The sequence below is a fragment of the Pipra filicauda genome, unplaced genomic scaffold (genome assembly GCF_003945595.2).
Source record: "Pipra filicauda isolate LSUMZ 115617 unplaced genomic scaffold, ASM394559v2 scaffold271_size1040873_pilon, whole genome shotgun sequence".
NCBI lineage: Eukaryota > Metazoa > Chordata > Aves > Passeriformes > Pipridae > Pipra > Pipra filicauda.
Window position 1 is genome coordinate 277,202 of NW_024104389.1, and position 20,163 is coordinate 297,364.

At 38.2% G+C, this 20,163-nt stretch overlaps 1 protein-coding gene across 1 annotated transcript in view; it reads right to left on the reverse strand.

The window, feature by feature from the left end:
* Positions 1-20,163, reverse strand: part of ANKRD12 (ankyrin repeat domain 12) — a 59,095-nt gene that overhangs the window by 37,789 nt on the left and 1,143 nt on the right. The window contains exon 2 of the mRNA XM_027737140.2: positions 2,143-2,280. Coding sequence (XP_027592941.2) covers positions 2,143-2,229 — 87 coding nt within the window. The 5' untranslated portion in view covers positions 2,230-2,280. The remainder of the gene's footprint in view (positions 1-2,142; positions 2,281-20,163) is intronic.

A 20,163-nucleotide genomic window follows, 5' to 3' on the forward strand; every position in this document is an offset into this window, starting at 1 on the left:
AGGGGGGAAAAAAGGGGGGGAAGGCCGTTTACTCGCACAAAGGGGGGTGGTAGTGTTGAAAATCAAAGGGTGCGGGGAAAAATACAAGGGGGGGAATAAGGGGGGAAAACAAAAAAAAAGAGGAAAAAAAGGGGGGGAACAAAGGGGCGGAAAAAAGGGAAGAAAAAGGGGGGGAAAAAAGGTGGGGGGAAGAAAAATGGGGGGGGAGGAAAAACGGGGGGTAGAAAGGAAAAATCGGGGGGAGAGGAGGGGGGAGGGAGGAGGGGAAAAAAAGGGGGGGGAAAAAAAAGGTGCGGGTAGGAAAGGGGGGGATGGGGTGGAAACAAAAGGGGGCGGGAAAAAAAGGGGGTGGGGAAAAGGAAAAAAGTGGGGGAAAGGAAAAAAGGGGGGAAAAAAAAGGGGGGAGGGGGAAAAACACAAAAAAGGGGGGGGGGGCGGGAGGAAAAAAAAGGGAAGGAGGAAAAAAGGGGGTGGGGAGGGGGAGGGAAAGGAAAAAAGGGGGGAACGAGACGTGGAGGGGGAAAAAAAGGGGGGAAAAAAGTGGGGCGGAAAAGGAAACGAAAGAAAAGGGCGGAAGGCAAGAAAAAAGGGCGGAGGAAAAAGGGGGGAAAAAAAGTGTGGAAAAAAACGTGGCGAAAAAAAGGGGGGACAAAAAAGGGGGGGGGGGGGGAAAGGGGAAGGGGAAACAAAAAAGGGGGGGGAAGGAATAAAACGGGGGGAACAAAAGGGGGTGGGAAAAAAGGGCGGGACGGGGAAAAAAGTGGGGGGAAGGGAAAAAAAGGTGGGGAGAAAAAAAGGGGGGGGGAGGGCTGGGAAAAAGGGGAGGGAAAAAGGGGGGAAAAAAGGGGGGAAAAAAGGGGGGAAAAAAGGGGGGAAAAAAGGGGGGAAAAAAGGGGGGAAAAAAGGGGGGAAAAAAGAGGAAAAAAAGAGGAAAAAAAGAAGAAAAAAAGAGGAAAAAAAGAGGAAAAAAAGAAAACCCAACATTATTTCATCCCTTTACTAGTAAGCCAAATTTCCTTTCCTCATTTTACTCTGTTATCTTCCTCTTCTTATCTAAGTAGTTCATCACAGTTATCAGAAACAACTACCTTCACCTCACTTTACTGGGACCCATAAAACAAACTGGGAAGAGACTAAAAAGTCTAAAGTTTTCTGTAATGTTTCTGGAAGACAGTTTCAAGTAGATGCTGAATCTTCTAATCTTTTCCTATTTTTTTAACCTCTTCCTGTCTTATATCCATTCATTAAATGGTCTGACAGAGAATACCGACTTCAACAAAAGAGTAAGTATGACCACACACATACATGTAAAATCCTTTTCTAGAGAATACAGTTTTAAACACTGTTGGGAGATAAATGGATTTGCTCTCCTTAGGGCAATATACATGTAACTCATCATTCACAATGCAGAATATTATTCCAGCTTCTGTTACTCATTAGTACCACAGATAAACCCACAGTCTATTGTAAAAGTCTACTAAGCAGATAAATCAGAGAATTGGGTTATTTGCAACTTGGCTTCAGAAGTTTGAAAATTATGGGATACTTCACATTTATAAACAACAAACCATCCTTCAGCATTACTGAACTTCCTATATTCCTTCATTCTCCAACATGGATTGTACAATTTTTAAAGTAACTCCCCTGTATGCGAGTTACTCTTAACCCTTCTGCAGCATTTGGCTTTCAAGTCCTCCTTAACAGAGGGAACAAGTCCTTGTGTTACAAAGGAATATAAGAAACTTGTATTTGTTCATTGGCCTGTGCTCTGTCACAGGCCTTCAAAAACGTTTTGTCTGTTTGTTAAAGAGAGTAAGACACTGTAAAATTAAATAAAATATGGATAATCGTTCTTGTGAGCGTATAAAGACTTCATACTAGCTAAGACATGAAGACTCTACACTAACTTACATCAAATTAAACCAAAGCATCCAGCTTCTTTTTCAATTGTTGCAAATGACAATAAAAGGCATAAGTGCTGCCCCTTACAGATAAAGTAATGTAAAAAGTACAATTTTTTTTCTGCACTCAAGATATCAGAACGCAGATTCATATTTATTTCTTCCCATTACAGCAACGAAAATTTTGACACATGCTCTTCATTTCACTGAAATTAAATGGACGTGAATGCAATTTTGTTACCTTTCTTGCAGTTGTTTTTTCCACCATGGTGCTATCGCTGTCAGAATTTTCAACTTGAACTGTTTTTGTAGACCCAATTTTGGGCATTTTATAGCTGTTTAGCTAGCAGTATCTTGTATCAGTGGGTTCATCCTGTGTCTGAAAAACAAACAAACAGCATTACATAAATATACACACTGCAGTGCCATTTCAGGACAAACGTTACTGCAGATGGTAGCAGAGCTGAATAGTACTCCAAAAAAGATGTCTAATAATGACACCTGACTTCAAGCATCCCACTCACATGCAGCTCAAACCTTGGGGGAAAACCCCAAAAGGTCTAACATGGCTTTTGCTGGGCACAATGTCATCAGAAAACCATCAAGTCAGATGCTGAAGCGCCTCACCCCTCTCACCCCTCTAACTTACCTTTTGGCAGACTTAACACTTAGAGCTATTTTAATAGGTTCACAGGTTCAATATCTCACTTATTTTAAAGACTAGGGAGATTCACAAAAGCATTTCTAGCAACACTGGGAAGAGAAATTAAGCTTTCTGGCCTGGGAAACTGAAACACTGTCTACTTAAACTGCTATGGAAAAAAAGGTCAAATCTTGGTGATTTACTATTCCTTCTGTTGGATCAAGAGATATCTGCTAAAAGAAAAGTCTTCTAAAGCTTAGGCCTGGAACTAGAAGCCTTAATTTCTACTGTCTATCAAATTAATTACATAAGACACCACTATATACATATATCTATATAAAGCTTCAAGAGCTCTGTAGTGTTTCATCTCCAGGGTACACCAAACAAGTGTCATTACAGATTCACATAATGGAAAAGGTTCAACTCGCTCTTCCACAGAATGAAGAGCCACCCTTCTTGTAAGAGTGCCTGAGAGGAAAGGTCACATGAGAAGTAAAACTGCACTTGATGTCACTTTAAAGCTGGTGCCATTTTATAGATCTTTTTGAGTTGATGTATTATATTGCAAATATTTATGTGATCACAGCCTTACTGTGCTGTAGTAATTTTATGTCTCCACAAGTCATCGTTTCAGGTGTGACATTTCTATTGTTGCTTTTGTCTCTGTTACAGAACCAGGGACACAGTTAACAACAGAAACTGGTATTTTCTCTTTGGCAGATGACTGAGAAAAATGCTTTCCATACTAGACCTGACACACAAAATGCAGATACTCAAATAAATTTCTACATCCCACCCATCCATCCCCCACAAGACCTTAACTATGGGAAATTCCCTTACAGAATATGGCCAAGATTAATATTATTGTTTACAACAGTGTAACATCTTACTTTCTTAATCTCCCAGAACAGGAGAGGAAAAAACAGAGGGGAAGGAAAGTTCAAAATGCTCAATCCTAAAGTCAGAAAATTAGGAAATGCTGTAGTGAGGTCTGCACTTTTCCTCCCTTTCATACACATCTGACAGTTTTTTGTTTTGTTGGGTTTTTTTTTCAAACTAACCACAAGCTTATGAAAAACAGGAAGACCTTAACTAGAAACTATCTCGCATTCAATAAACTGAATCTTGTCTCCACTGCGACACAAGATTTAATATTGCAAAATTCCTACTGTTCTACATTTACCCAAGACAAAAGAAACATTATTCCATTCATTTATGTAGTTTCAAAAGGATTTATGCAGCCCTACTGATACAGAGAGTAATTGTTCAATTTTAATGTACATCAAAGCACATGGTTATCTGCCTTTTTATTTGCTTTTCATAACAGCTGCAGGAAGAAAAATGTTTATTAGTTCAATGGAGAGTACTCTAGAATGAGTTTCTCGTAGTTTACAAACACATTTCTTAATCCTAAAAGAAACAACAAGTTACTATCTTCACAGAAAACTACTACTGGAATGATTAGACCAACATAGTGTATTACTATAGCAACAAGTATCTCTGCTTCCATAGGTTTAGAAAATGACACAAGTCATAAATCTGCTTTTGCTCAGTTAGCTTCTCAAATAATCTCTTTAAGTTTTCATTTGTAAGAATTCCCATTGTATATATCATCACAATTAGAACTATTTTAAAAAAGATCAACTTGTCAGTTATCCTTACTATTTTCATCAAAATATTTCTCATTGCATATGCTGCTGTTTCCTTTCCTTCTATTTTTAATGCTACTTGACTCCCTGAAACTACCTCCACTCCTGCTTTGCTCCTCTTCCTTTCCCAGTTTCACATGCCATTCCGTGGTATATGACAGCAAGAAGCCCAACTTCACAAGTTTAGTAAAATGCATTAGCTTAGGCTTGGCTCCATTGCTCTTATTTGCCTCACCAGCAGGGGCTAAACACCAGCAACTGAACTAGAGTTCTCCTTCACAAAAGGCCTGGTCTCCCTGCATGTCCTCTGAAGCAACAATTTACTTTTTTGAATGGCAGACCAAAAAAATCCCAACCTCAAGTTGCAGGTATTGCATAGGGGCAAGAGGATTACGAAAACACTTTCAAAGTAAATTTAAATTAAAGGTATTTTTAAATAATAAAGTTAGCTCAAATAATATACGAGTACAGGTTAATGAAAACAGAAAGCATCGGATATTTCCATTGTCTTCATCAAATGATCAATGGGTAGAAACTGATGTACAGGAAGTTCCACCTGAGGAAGAATATGAGGAAGAACTTCTTTACTGTGTGGGTCACTGTGCACTGCAAAAAGGTTGCCCAGAGAGGTTCTGGAGTCTCCCTCACTGGAGATATTCAAGAGCCATCTAGACACAATCCTGTGCCATGTGCTCTAGAATGACCCTGCTTGCGAGCAGGGAGGTTGGACCAGATGACCCACTGTGGTCCCTTCCAACCTGATCCATTCTGTGATTCTCTGATTAAAATTAAATGTGAATTCACTAAATTCTTGACCCCAAGCCAATTATGTTTTGGAAAGAAAACTGCTTTGGAGGTTCATTAAAACTGAATATCATAAACTGGGTTATTAAAGCAGAACAACCACAACTATCACACTGACACACAGTAGGTATTTCCATTAAGTGTTTTATGTACCAGATTGCTATTGCACAATGCCTGTGTGAAATACTTTTCAAACTGACTAATGCTTCAAACATTTGAGAAAAAAATATTTTTCATAAAGGGTAGGTTTTTTTAAATTATTAAGATTACTATGATCCAAAAATCAAGCAACTATTCAACTTGTGATTACATAACATATATATATAACAATAAAATTCTCCCCTGAAGAAGTGATTTTACTGACATTTTAACTTTATTTCCGTTTGCCTGCAGTTCAGTGCCATTTCAACTCATGGTCTAAACACAAACATTTGCATTCAAAGGGAAAATGTAGAACATTAACAGGGTCTTCCAGGGAAACCTAGATCTGTCTGCTTTGAGTTTCCTTCAGGGCTGTTTCTTAATGCAATTACTGGTTTATTAGGCAGTCTTGATGGCACATTTCAAATCAGCAGAACCCTAAATTAAAAGTTAAAACTCTTTAGATTCAAAATTATTCTCCTCTGTCACGACAAGCAACGCCATCACTTTTCATTTGACACACTGGCAAAGCTGTGCTTTTTCTCTGACAAACTCTACTTCAAGCTTTTCAATAAAACAGAATTTGCTTCCTATTAAAGAAATGTCCTGCATGTAACAAAACCAGATATTCTGATTTTATGTTTGGACATCTTTCCTGCACATTCATTACCAGTTGTCAGTATTCTACTATTTGAAACACTTTAAATCTTTTTCCTCAATCATTTTTCAACTAAAGGAACTAAAAAATTCTATTTTCTCCTGAAAGTAACGAAGGCAAGTATTTAGACAGATCTACAGGAGGTGACATAAAAAGCTAGGATGATTTCATATAAAAAAGCTTGGCCAACAAACAAACAACCTTCCCCCAAAACCACCAGAATTTCAGATGTAATTAGCTACAGAAAATTAGGCACATAGTAAATCTCTAGTACCAACAAGTTATTGTATTAATTTGTATAAGCTTACGTCTAGCATTAATTAAAGGGCTTGCCTTTACTTATGTAAAAAAACCCAGAGAATTCATACAGTGCTTTCAGCCCAGTCTTCTGAGAAACTGAGGCCCATGTATTTGAGTTACTTGCATATGTATGATTCACCAATGGCTTTCAAGCCTATAGATGGATTTTCTTTAAATTTGACAGCAGTGTAAAGTTTTCAAAAATCTTAAGCAGTCACAGATTTAATGGAAAAATGTGGCTGGTGGATAATCATAATAATTATAATAATAATCAATCACTCATTTCCCTGAGGGAAGGTTTCAACATGCGCTTCATGCCATACTGGCTGTAAGAAAACTCCACATGGGATGGCCTTTATAAACCATTTTTCTTCTCTCCTCATAGTTACAGGGGAGTTCCAGTTGAGACCTGCGCTTTACCTGAGTCCATCACCCACAAGACATAAATTTCTTAAGCATGGTTAGTTCTGGTGCTCACAGAACTACTTGCTTCCTTTCTGGTTCACAGTGCATGCTTAACTTCTTATTCCTGCATGTCTTCCCGTAACACATACGGCAAAAGGTTACACAATGCTTAGGGGAAGTTTTTTTTGGTAGCCCTGTTGTACAGCTGATCTTGAAGGTCAGCTGACTGCAATTACTACACCAAATCAAGGGGGCACAAGACTGAACTCCTGTGAGAGTATAAGTAGTAGATGGGTTAATTTCCAAGAAACTCCATTTACCCTTGTGCTCTGGAAGTATTTACATTTAAAAAGTAGAGGATCTAGAATAAGGCCATCTTCCCAACTACCTCTGTTATCCTATATTTCCCATATGTTATTTCACCTGCAGAGGAAAAAAAAATAAAGACGAAAAATATCCCTCTCTTCCAATAGGGATTTACTCCAGACTGGGAAACAGTGAATCGACTGTACCAAATAGTTGACAGATGTGCTTCAGAATGCTTTGATAAAATTAAACTACTGAAAATGACAGCTAAGGCTACATTTACCTTAGCAAGAAGTAAAGAATTATCAAGAGCGGATCTGTAGAGTGGAACAGCTGGTAACAAAAATTCAGAATTTACACTAGTCACATTTAGCAGATTTGTTCTGGACTATTTCTAGTTCAGTTCCATGTACTAAATGCACATTAAAGATTGGAGCACATTCAACACATTCTTAAACACATCTCCTCAGCTTAAAAGAGAAGGAATCAAGCTCTGAAACCACAAAGAGCACACTAAACTACAGTGAGACGATAGTCACTGATACAAACTAAGAGATGGATCTGCTTTCCTTTTAGCACTCTCCTCCCTCCCACCCCTAAGAATTTGTCTCATCCAAGTTTATTTTGAAATGATCTAGATCTTATGAGTCTATAATGGAAAGGAAAAAAACAAGTTGGTGGATGAGTATAAGAGAGAGATGTCTAAGAACAGCTGAACTGAGAGAGAGGCAGGCAAAAGCCAGCATTACATATTCTGTTCAGAGAAAGCCAGCTGGCCAACCCGTATGTACACACTGGCTAATTAAGAAGTATGTAGGTAGCTCACGCCCAGCCATACCAAATGTTATCTGCATTCTGGTGGGAGTGTGTCAAACACAGATGAGGTTAACGCACTGGGAGAAAGGGAATGGGCGCAGCACAAAGGACCAAATATCTACAAAAAACTGGTATTTTTAAATACTATAAGGAGTAGAGTTTAAGCAGAAAGGTATTAGCAAAAAGATGTTCATTTAACTAAGTTTAACACTCTGTTCTTTTGTTATCAGGAACGTGTAAATTACTTCAGTATTTTATTTCACAACAAAAGCATCCTTCAGCAAACAGCTTAGAGAAGCAATTTCTTTCCAAAAGGGAGGTTAACTAACTTCAGCATTCCTAATGTTAAATGAAACATATGATGGGAGATGTAACATCACTGTCAATTTTTTTCTTCTTATGGAATTCAGTGCTTCTAAACACACAGTTACTCAACCAGAACCTACTGCTATACAATAAAACAGCTCCTGGTAAAAGCATATGTTACCAGATCAACACCTATCTTTTCATCTACAGTGTCCAGAAAGAAAAAAGGGCTTGAAACAGAACAAGAGATTATTTAGGATATTTTGGTTAGAGGCTGGGGATGTGCTAAGAGGCACAAAACCAGCAATTTGGGACCGTGGGGAAAAAGACCATTCAGGTTACAACACACAGCAGAAGGGTGGTAGAATCCAGTAATACAGGGCTGGGCTTATCTGCACTGGGAATTTTAAGATATATAAAAAGGACATCTGTCTGTATCTTCACCTGATAACTTCCCACACAGAAGCATATCTGCGAAGACTAAAACTTCAGATTAACTAAATGACAGAATGTGACTGTGATAAGGAAGAAGCAGAAAGACTTTGAGAGAACGCGTAAGAAAGGATTGCTCTTGGGAAGAGAGCACAGGGGACTCCATGATCAACATACAAGAATTTTTTCCCAAGACCACAGAACACAAACCAAAATTCCTTAGTTCTTGCCATTTTTGTGGCCCTGTAAAAAAGCACAGGCGTTCCATATCTTTCTCATTCTAATGGAGAATGACAAGCTTACTACTGTGGCCAGTTTTCCTACCTCCTTGGACAGATATACTTGTAGAAACGATGTCTTAAACACTGCCGATGTCTCATGAGAATGTCAAAATGATGGTAAAGGATGGGACATCACACAGGGCATGCACTTCAAAATCTCATCAGAACATTATACAAAATGCTGTTCTGAAAGGTCAAAATTTCAGAGTGACTGCAGCCACAAAAATATTAATCTTTTTACCAAGGTCTTCATTGCAGAGGACTATATAAACACAGCTATTCTATAACTCAGCAGTTTATTTGATCTTTACAATAAAGACAATGAAAGGGTTATTAAAGGCTTCATTTAAGCAGAAATAGTTTTAGGTTTCTTGTGCAGAGTCCTATGAAAACAGTGTTATGTGGATCCCCCCCAAAAAAACACTTCCTCTCAATCATTTAGCAGCTGAGGGTGCTGCTGGAGGCCGACATGCACGTTACTGCTAAGCAGCATTACGGAACATTTTAACTTAAGTCAAGGTTGGGTAGGTATGAGATCTAGATATTAAAACATTTTGTCCAAAAGCTGATAATACATTAGACATATGCAGCTATAATGGACTAAACATATACTGCAGTACACTCCTACTGGGAAGGCTGCCTCCTGCTGCAGGCTAGAACCGTATTAACCTTTACAAGCTTAAAGGAAAACACAGCCTGCCTAAGAAAAGATTAAATAAAGGCTATTTGCGTACACTGTACTATTTGAGACTATATTTTTATCGTCACCATTTCCTGTATGTGGTGTACACTGCAATACCTTCAAATACAACAAATAGAACAATTTACCGGGCACTTTTTGCCCTGCACTCCATGGTCTCGTACTCACAATTCAGTTTTCTAGCAGTAACCAGCACACAAATTACTAAGCACTGCTGACTTCAGGTTGCACACCAATTTGGTATGCTGGAGAGAACACTGACTGAATGATACATACAGTGGCTTTTACAGATGAAAGGTGACAAGAACATTTTTATTTGGAAAATATTCACAAGGTCTTTTCACATGATTGTGACGGTTCAGTGCATGCAGACTCCAGCATCAGGGTTATGATGAAAGAACTGAACTCTAACACAGCCTCAAACTAATGGTGCCTAAGGCAACAGTCTGTTGCTGTATTAAGTGCAAATGCAGCACCCAGCATGGACTCAAGTCACAAATTTGGCAGACTTTACTGCATTTGACAATAAAAAATATGACAAAACACTCTTGGTCCAGAAGTGAGAAATTATTTTTTGTTACAATCTTCCTTTAAGATTTGCGCAATATTTGGAACTGTGTGGCCAGAACATGCAATGCTGAGATTAGTTCTACTCCTGTCTTTGTTATACCTATTGTGCAACGCCAGAAACAGTGCCCTACCCCTCCTCTGCAGCAGTTCTCCCTACCAGATGTAACAGGATACACTAAAAATCAAAGAAAAACAAAACATCAGCCTAACAAACACACCTTTCAGAAATACATGCCAGGAAACAAGTTGGATATGTGTATTTTGGAGACTCCTCATGTACTAGCTAATAGATGGAATAGACTACTAGACTCACTGTCCTGTCAGAGGGTGCTTCCACATTTTAATTTGAAATGTTTAGACACTTGAGATCCAAACATACAAGGTTTGGACACATCTTACCACAATAAGCAAAATAAACTATTTATCTGAGCTTCATCTTATAAAAGTGTCCTTTATAAAATAAAGTATAACAGTGAAATAGGCATGGGCAGTGACTACTCAAAATCTCCAGAACAGCTTTTAATATACTCTGAAGTACCTACTCACCACATGCCAGACTACACTACACAGGGCTAGGATGAAGTCCCTAAAAAACAGCCAACACTCAGACAGCAAGAAAGATTTTCCAATACTTCAGCTGGAACTCACCACTACTTCCTACCAAAATAAGAAACATATCTCATAGTCTAGGAATTTCTACTAGGAAGAGAAAAAAAAATGAGAGGACATACAACTCTTTCCTATGCAGAGAGCAAACAAAACCTTTGCAGGGGTTTTCCTGCACTTGCCTATATAGGACCTTAGGCTCCTACCCAAATCCCTATTTTAAGAGCCTGAGTTTACTTGTGCTTGGTTTCAAATGTCAAGTTCCATAGATTTCACAATACTCTCTGATTTGTTTCTGTGGTAATGTAGCACCCAGACTTGTCAACTTCTTTATAACAAATACAATCTATTAAAGAGAATGACTCAATCTGTAGTTTTCTCATTCAGTTTTAGTAAGGTTTTCCTCCTTCCCCCCCGTTTTGTTTTTTTAAACTAAGTACATGCTTACCTACAATGCAAGAATTTCATTGTTCATAGAATTAAAGAATAGTTGAGGTTAAGGGAAATTTAAAGGTCATCTAAGTCTCTCAGTTATCTAGTCAGTCAGACATTTTCAGCTTTCATCATACCTGGCATAGACCAGGTTGAGTTTGTTACTTGAGCAGGAAAACACAGTAAAAGAAATAATGGAAAGTACAAACCTTCCTATTCCTGACTAACTGTAGGCAGCTATAAATTACGCAGTGGCATTTTACAAGCTGCACACTGTGGAAGATGAAAAAACTCTGGCCCAAAATTTAGTTTACAAAATCCTATTCACTGACTGAAAATACCACACCCCAATATGCCCTTGAGCTTTGTTACGTGAATGTTAAAGGTACTAAAGGTTCGTAAATTACAAAGAGATCATGCTTCACTAACAGCTGTATCTAAGCAAGAGATGGCTCCTCTTTCACGTCACAGCTCATCACTAGAAATACATGTGCAAATCTTTCCAAAAGTTTTCTTGCAACTACAATTAAATGTCAACCAAGTAAGGACCAAAACTCTTACTGGAGTAAGTTGGACATCTCTTGCCTCACACATTTTTAACTAAAACTCCAAAATCAACATGTCTGAATGAAACCAACATGTTGACAACCTGGTGAAGTTCTGAGGAACCAATTACCACAAACAGGTGCAGTAAGTGGCTCATTTGCTTCCAGAGAAAGAGAATCTATTTGTCACTCAACACAATTCCCTGCTATTTCTGCTTGCCTTGATTTCTGCCTTCTTAAAGGCAAGAAAATGTCTACAACACTTTTTTTTTTTTTAATTTTAAAAACATCCTAAATAAAAAGCAGGGCCTATCCCTGACACCACTACAGAGCTTACTATCCATAAATCAAAACTGAGAATAAGGGTTATACTCCCTCTCCCTTCACAAATGTTATTTTGTTTTCACAATATTGCTGGAAGATGGAAATGCATTATTTCCTTTGTTTTACAGATGGCAACATCAGTTCACAGAAATAAGGAAGTCAGAAGTTTGGCCAATTTGCCATACCTGTAACATTAAAGACTTTATTTTTCAGATTATTTCACATTAGATAGTACTTTATACTTGGTTAGATGATAGCTACCAGTGACTTCACTTTGAACTTCTGCAAGCAACTCCTCTCTCCTACCACTGCTGAAGGAAAAAGCAGACATCCATGTGCGAGGAAAACACTTAGCAAGTGCTCATAAAAAGCCTGTATCTTACACAAATTCCAAAACTGAAAGACTGAAAACAGGTAATTTTCAGGGTCATTGTTCAGCTTTCTTCAAGACGTGACCCTCTTCACCGGCAACCTCCTTCTAAATTAGAGAACTTATTCCAGCTTCTGCCACAGGACTCCTCTCTGAGCAGTATCCTAGACTGCACAAATGCAATTTATCCCAGAAATCCACATGGTTCATGATTTAAAGTGGAGTCCCAACCAAAAAAAAAACATCAACCCATGATCCGATTCTGCTGTGTGCAGATACAGGGCAGGCAGCATTTCTGACACAGCAGTGTCACGGCAAGAGGGCACGCAAATACAGACAAGAAGCACTTGTTTCACTTCTTTTGCAACACACTCCTCCCATTTCCTTCCTTTACTTTCTCTGAAGTTTCCAGTCTCGAACAGATTCTGAGATCCTCCCACTACAAATGTCACTCCACATATCAAGATTATGAAAAAAAAAGAAAAATCAAAGCAGTTTGTTGGTATCACACTTCTAAACTCATATTGAAGTAATTGCTGTTTATGTCTTTCCAAGGCACTGAAAAAAACCCATAAAAACTAGCATTTTGTCAAAATATCCTTGCAGGTGCTATGTCAACCAACTGAATCTTGCTTGGCATGTAAAGACCTAGCAGTTATTAACAGATTATGACAGAGGAAAAGAAACAAAGGATCACAGATATCTATAAATGACCTTTAATGTTCTTTCACAAAGGCAACTGAACAGCGAAGAACTAAAGAAAATTAGTGTCTAGGCTCTACCTGTACTTTAACATCTCACACCAATACACTAAATATTGAAGACAAAGTACGCAAAAAGGTGTCAAAGGACAGGACACTCTCAAATAATCTGTTAGATTCAAGGACCCTAAACCTGGGTAAACCCATCTGCATCAATCCCCACCCAAGAGACTGCCACAGACTGTAAGGTGCTGAGAAAAGGTAGGAAGCAAAAGAAGTAGGGAGGGGATGATTTCTTTTCCCAGCTGACTCTTGTCCAACTCCCTCCTAGGATGCTGAACTCTGCCCTGACAAAAAAATTTTAAAAAGCAAGTGGAATTAATCTGTTTACATAATGTCACTTAGGGTGAAAAAAACATGTTGAGAAACATGGCCTAAACTGACAGAACAGTGCAACTCTGAAAACAGGTGAGTGGGGAAGACGATGCTTTGCAACAGGGATCCCAGAAGAAGATTCTATATAAACAAACAGTTGAAACAGGAAAGCACGGAATGAGAAGGTACCTGAAGAAATAAAAAAGATTAAATACTATGATTTCTTCACTTTTGTTTTTGAACAGAAATAGTTTCAGAAGTCTAAAATCCTAAATATTAGTTGTTTAATAAAAGAAACACACGGGGCCAAGGAACTGTCCTTACAATAAGTACTCTCTGGTTTATACTTCAATAAAACAGATGTTAATATTCAGGATAAACTTTCAGAACAGAAGTCCTACCAGCTTAAAACCACAGAATTATCCACTATTTCAGAGGAGTTTTTGAAGGGCTGTGGGCTTGGTGAAGCATGTGGACTGGATACATAAACTACAAATAAACTTGCAAAACCATAGTCTTAAGTAATTAATAACTTTCACAACAGACTGGAAAAATGCTAGTTTTTCTATAAAAGCATAAAACAGTAGGACATTTGATATCACAATGGCACCCCAGATTGCACATGAACAGCAGAATCTTTATCAATAAGCCAGTATTATCTTGCAAAAAAGGTAGATCATTCTATCACATTTATCACGATTTCCTCTTAATAACCAAGAAAAGTACTGCATTCAAAGCATTTACATTTTATGACAAATCTGATTTTAAATTAAATAGCTTAAATTAAGTTTGTGGAATTTGCATACATAAACCAGATATTTTCATCTTGGAATAGCTAGGAATTATTTAAAAGCAGGAAATCCTCCCTGATTCTGAGAGACTTGAGTTAAAGTTTCTCTTTATGCTTATAGATACACATTCCCTACCCCAAACTGGGAGGGACAAGGTGTAAGAAACAAAATGTTAAGAATAGGGTTATCTCCTGGCATTAGCAACAATCATAAACAACAAAAGCAAGCACTGCCTCTCCCCAAATGGTGACAAACCTGCCTTCTAGAAGTCAGACACTGACCCCCATTTCAGTGTGGCAAGAACGGCTCCCCTATGGTAACAAGGGGCATCATTCCTTCTGAGCCACTTACACTATTTCTGCAGCATTCCTTCACGTGGGCCAGTAGGGAACTGCAACCCGTGCCAGAATTCAAGATGAATCTGAAGGACATCTGTCAGTATTGTCATGTTCTCAAGTAAATTTCTCTATTCTCAAATTAACCCTTTATCTTTTCATGGAAGATGCTACCATTACTGTTCTTACGTAGGCTGGCTGTTCTGCAAGGAAGCACTAGAAACAAACAAACAGAATGACGAGGGTACAAATAGAATTGGTTGAATAAATAATTGTTTTTCTTCTTAAAAGAATTCTGAAAGATCAAAAAATTTAAGTTTCTTTTCAGATGTTCTCAATATTCAAATGATTAATTTCTGAAGAAATTCTCTCATTAATATTTTATACCTCAGCTACTTTTTGTATTTCTCCTCCTTTGGCAACAGAAAATTAGTTTTTTTCAGTTTCTCACTCAAAAGCTTACTCGGAGCTGCAAGCACTGGAAGAGACTTTTTTCAAGTAAGTTCTTGTACTAACAACATACAGAAGATATATCTTGGTTTGTCTTCTCTTTCTTTAAAAAAAAAATCAGAAACTGCATTTTTAAGAGGAGAAATGTGAAAGAAGTCTTATTTATACAACCAGTTAATTAGTCACTTAAGTTAAAAAAAGAAAAAAGACTTTATTAAGAATCTGCGTAGCAAAACTTAGTAGAATGCACCACAGCTTTACAAGACTACCACACACAGGCAGTACAAGAAGAATGCATCCTTTGACTATTAAAAATTAAATTAGTCAGGAAAAACACATTACCTACAACAGCTGAAAGAAAAAAAAAGGTTTGGCAGTTTTATAATTTGTCAAGCCTTGAACAATAAGTTCAGCAAGAAATCCCAACACACTAACTAAAATTAGAACTTCACAAATAAAATTATTTGCACTCTAGCAGGTCAAATTCCAGTCAAGTTCAACCGGTCATGACCATAAGCAATCTGCACTAGCCGAGCCTGCAACAACCTGGGGGTGGACTAGATAACCTCCAGAGGTGCCCTCCGATCTCAACTAGTCTATGAGTCTGTCCCACGACTCAGAAAAGCAGATGCTCTTTACCTCAGTGGCAGCAAGTCTCCTGGCAGTTCTCTCCTCCTGCTGACATGTTCAGCACATGGAAAGGTTTGTGTCTTCTACCTTCTCCAGTAACTTAAGCTATGTAGTTAGGAGAGCGTTTATTCCAACAAGTGCTTACACAGGTGGCTATAAGAACCTGTGTGGCTTATGAGTATGGATGTCATACTCAAATCATATCATTAAGACAGCCACGTAGATTACACACATCATATTCCTACTGAGGGACATACCCTGGTGTCAAAATAAACATTTCCATGGAAAAACAACCTCTCGTCTTAGAATCAGACATAGATAAGCTTCTGGAGTGCCTGAAGGGATCTCCCTTTATTCTGAATAGCCTCTCAAAATTAAGAAGATCATTGATTTTACAAAGAGGAAATCTGTTCTGGGGAAGGAAAAGAAATATGCTAGCCCAAGAACTCTGGCTCTTAGGAGCCAAAGACAGTTATTGCAAAATTCATTAGTCAACTCTTTTAATCTACAAGTCTAAAAACTTGTATGTTCGCAGGTGCTTCCTCTTGAGTCTTTTTTAGGATGAGCTATAGGCTCAAAGGAAGCACCTGCACAGATGTTTAGAATAATATGATACCCTCTTTACACTAAATGGAGAAGGGGAGTTGTAAACATCAGGTTTGATCTACTGGTTACTCCTTAAAGTAAGTAGATATTTGTCAATTAAGAAAGAACATTGCATACGCAGAGTCTACCAAAGAAAAACTTAAAAGCCTTTCTATCAGTATTTAGCCAAACTTAAGATAAGCAAGCCTACTGCCAAATAATTTTAAAGTCCTTCTACAGGAATCTACTTTCCCTCTGGAAACCTTCTAAAGATCTCCAAGACAAGAGATTTCAAATATCTTCTATTTAGGCCTTCATAAGCTAATGATAATTTGTCAATCTAAACCCAAGAAAACCCACAACTTATCTGCAGCACTGACAGAAAGAACATCACTTAAAAGCACGCAAAGGCCCTTCACAGGCTAAAAACGGATGAACTGTCAACACCTACTCACAGTCCTTCAACTTTAGCAGGATTCAGCGCAGGTAAAACAGTGCACCCAAGTGCTACCATTCATGAGAAGAACCTAAAGCAGCAGATGGAGGAAAGAAAGCAAGCTTGGCTTACTCACAGGTTCTCAACTGGATAACAGAGGTTTTTGTCCTGGCTAAATTGTGAAGATGTGCAAAATATTCAACAGCCTTTATTGCCACCTCTTGGCCATCGCCACCTATCACAAAAATAATAACAAACTCATCTGTCACTTCCTTTATGGAAATAATTTTTCTTCAGGGCAGAAAGAGATAGTGAGGGAACAGATGAAGTGGAAACAGAGAACAACCAGAATACTGTTTGCAGACAAGTATGACTATTTAGATCTGTAAAACTACAGTGAGTGCTGCAATTAACCTTCATTAATGTTTTACTGTGTCATCTGGAGAATCAAAGGGACTGGAAAGCAAAGAACCAGTTATTTTCAAGATAAACGACAAGATTTTTTTATTTATTTAAACAAGGTAATATGGTTGTCAAGACACCTCTTTCTTCTTGAAGTCAAAAGATGAATGGATTAGCACTACCCACACTAGAAGGAGAATATCACTAAATGAAAGTTCCGTTTTCTCTTTATCATTATAATAGTAGTAAGAACCCAGATTAGCAAGCTGCTGAATAGTGTAGAGCACCACAGAGAGTTGGTTTCTCTCATCTGGTTCTTTGTTGCACACAGTATTTAAGGACACATAAACAAGGGGAAGACAGCTCCACAAAACAGCTAAGAAAGCTATGAGAAGTTTGAGTAGCCAGACACCTATTAAGTAGGACTAATACAAAAGGCTTTGAAAGAGAAGGGAAACCACAGGAAACGTCTTCACCTAAGTAAGCTCCTTTAGCTGTCATCAAGCAATGAACTTTCTAACATCTACCACAAGAGTACTCCTGGAAATGTGTTAAGTGTTATTTGGTTTCTGTTGCATATAATACATTTTGAAGCTAGGATGGGAAAAAATTGCTTTCTACCTCTGATGTTTTCCAGCCTCACAAATGCAAGACACAGACTTGTTCCAATACTCTCCATCTCCACCAGGCTCCTTACAAGTAGAAAGCACATGATAGGAGCAGAGTAGAAAATTATATCAAGCCTTTCTCCTCAATGTTCATTTTTAGTTTTTCTCTCTAATATAGCCCATAATTCTGTCTCTAACATTGCTAATGGCTTTTTTTAACATAAACCTGTATGAAACCCATCCTCTTGTGACGTTATCACTACCTAGAGCACTCTGAGTAGAAGCCATGAAACTGAGGAGTGTTTATTCATTTGTTGTTCGCTAAAGATAAAAGCAGTTGCAGCAGACATAAGGATGCTTTGTCAGATCCAGCGAGACAACCCAAAATAAGCCAAGGCAAAGTCATACTCTCAAGGGCTTCAAATCTCTTTTTAAATGAATATTTAGGCTTTAAGCAAGGTGTCAATAAAGGTCCTCAACTGCCTCAATAAGCTTCTAGAAGAACTTTGTAAGATTTCTCTAGGGTCTGGAATAATAATGAACTGATAAGGAAAGAACTGAAGATGTTAGCAGGGTACTGACTTCTGTGATTCTGTTAACAAAATCATTCAGTGTAATAACACAAAATGCAAGACTGAGTTTGTGCTAATATTTATTTCATACCATCTGTCACTGGAGTCTAAGTAGAGTCTAATGATGTAGTTAAAAAAATAGTTTGATTTGGAGACTAAATGACCAATCAACATTTATAATACTCCATCTGCAATAGAACATGGAAAAGAAGAAACACCAAACATTTATGCCCAGCCCATTTCTTCATTAGATAAGATCCCCAAAAATGTCAAGGAAGTTTTTTTGAGTGTGCAGATTAACAATGTGGTAGCAAGTTAATCATTACTTATTTTGTGATCAATAGTTTGTTCCAGTTTTGAAGAGGACCAACTGCACTAGTCTTCCAGGCAATTTCATCAGCCTAGGATCATCTAAACATGGTAAATCAGTTCAACAAATAGAATTGTCCTGTCTGTATGCCCAATACGGAGGAAGAAGTTCTAGCTCAGCCATTTCTAGGTGTCCATTTTTCCACTAAAAAGGATATCCAGGACTGTCCACCTAATTAAGCTTAAACTGCAACAGCTTGTGGGGTTTGTAGCTATTTAAACAGACATCTAAAAGCGCAAAGAAACTGCTGTTCGAGACTACAATTGATGAGCACTAATTTATAAACACTGGTATTCAACTTTCAGTATATGCTTTTAATCCTAAGGTAAGTGGTAAGATAGCAGTACCTCCTGCAACTAATGCCAAGCAAACATGGAAGCTTCATACAAGCACTCATTCAACCTGCTTATTAAAAGACTTTTCCTTTAAGAAGTTACTATTGTGCAAGCCTGCTGGAAGAAACTGTACACGAATTTAAGTTTGTTGCATGGGGCTTGCTTTCTTACACAACATGTGTTCTAAGCTTTAATGTCTGTAGTATTCAGAGTTCACAAACGATTTTGAATAATCCTCTGGGTGGGAGAAGAACACACAAAGAGATGGCAATGGAAAGCCAAAAATATTTATATTTGAAAGACAGAACTGTCATCTTAGTGAAAGAACCAAAGGCATTCTGATCAACTGCCTGCACTCAGTGATTTACTCCGGAAAAGCCAGGAAATCGGAAGGGACTCACATAACACACTGAAAAACTGACATCGCCACAAGTATGCCACCATAGTCCCCTGGGTGCTGAGAAAAACACTGGTACTCTCTGACATTTCATCTTGCAAGACATACAGAAAAAGTAAAAGTATTAAGGGGGAGGTGCGGTGTGAAAAGACACAGGTAGTCAGTGAGATCGCCACTCCCTTTCTGAAGAAGTATTCTGCTGTACCTCAAATCGTGCAATTTTACTCAAACAGTTTCTCCAGCTTGCACAGAAACCTACTAAATTCAAAGAGGGTGAGATTAAGGTCCTCAGCTGATCAAGTCACAAAGTCAGCTCGGAGTCTGAATTTCCATAATTAAGAGTGAAAAAGAGCGAGACATACCCAACACCTGCACAACCTCGAATGACAAGAACAGTTGAAATACCCTAACATCTCAGAGAATTTTCAAGATCTATTACTCTGGGGATTCTTACCCACTGAACTGTAGCAAAGGATTCCAGTGGAAGAAGAAATCATAGGATGCTTGGCTCCTTGCAGCTACACAGCACCTGTGAGTAGCTCATCACCATGTCCTTACCTAGACTAACTAAGCTGCCACCACCTACATATTGAAATACACCTAAACCCTTGCTATTTCAAAACTAGAGAGAAGTGCCCCCCACCACCAAATCATGACATGTCAATAAAAGTGAATTATTTTAATAATAGTTAATGATTTCTTATAGACACAATGATCTCACCCCTTCCTCACGTTCCAAGATTAGACAGTTTTTTCCTGGAACATAAGTACGTTTGGACTGTTCCACATCTGTCCAATAGCTTTTTGTTCCCATAAGCACCACAATTCACTCGCTTTTCTCCATTAAAAATTTGCTTTATCCCATGAATTATCTTGTAATTCAGAGGTATAAAATTCAGACTTTCCTCTGCATCATATGGCCCACAGGAGAAAGGCGTGGAATGTAGTGACAGTGTCCAGGCAATTTCCACAAGATCTCTAGCTGAT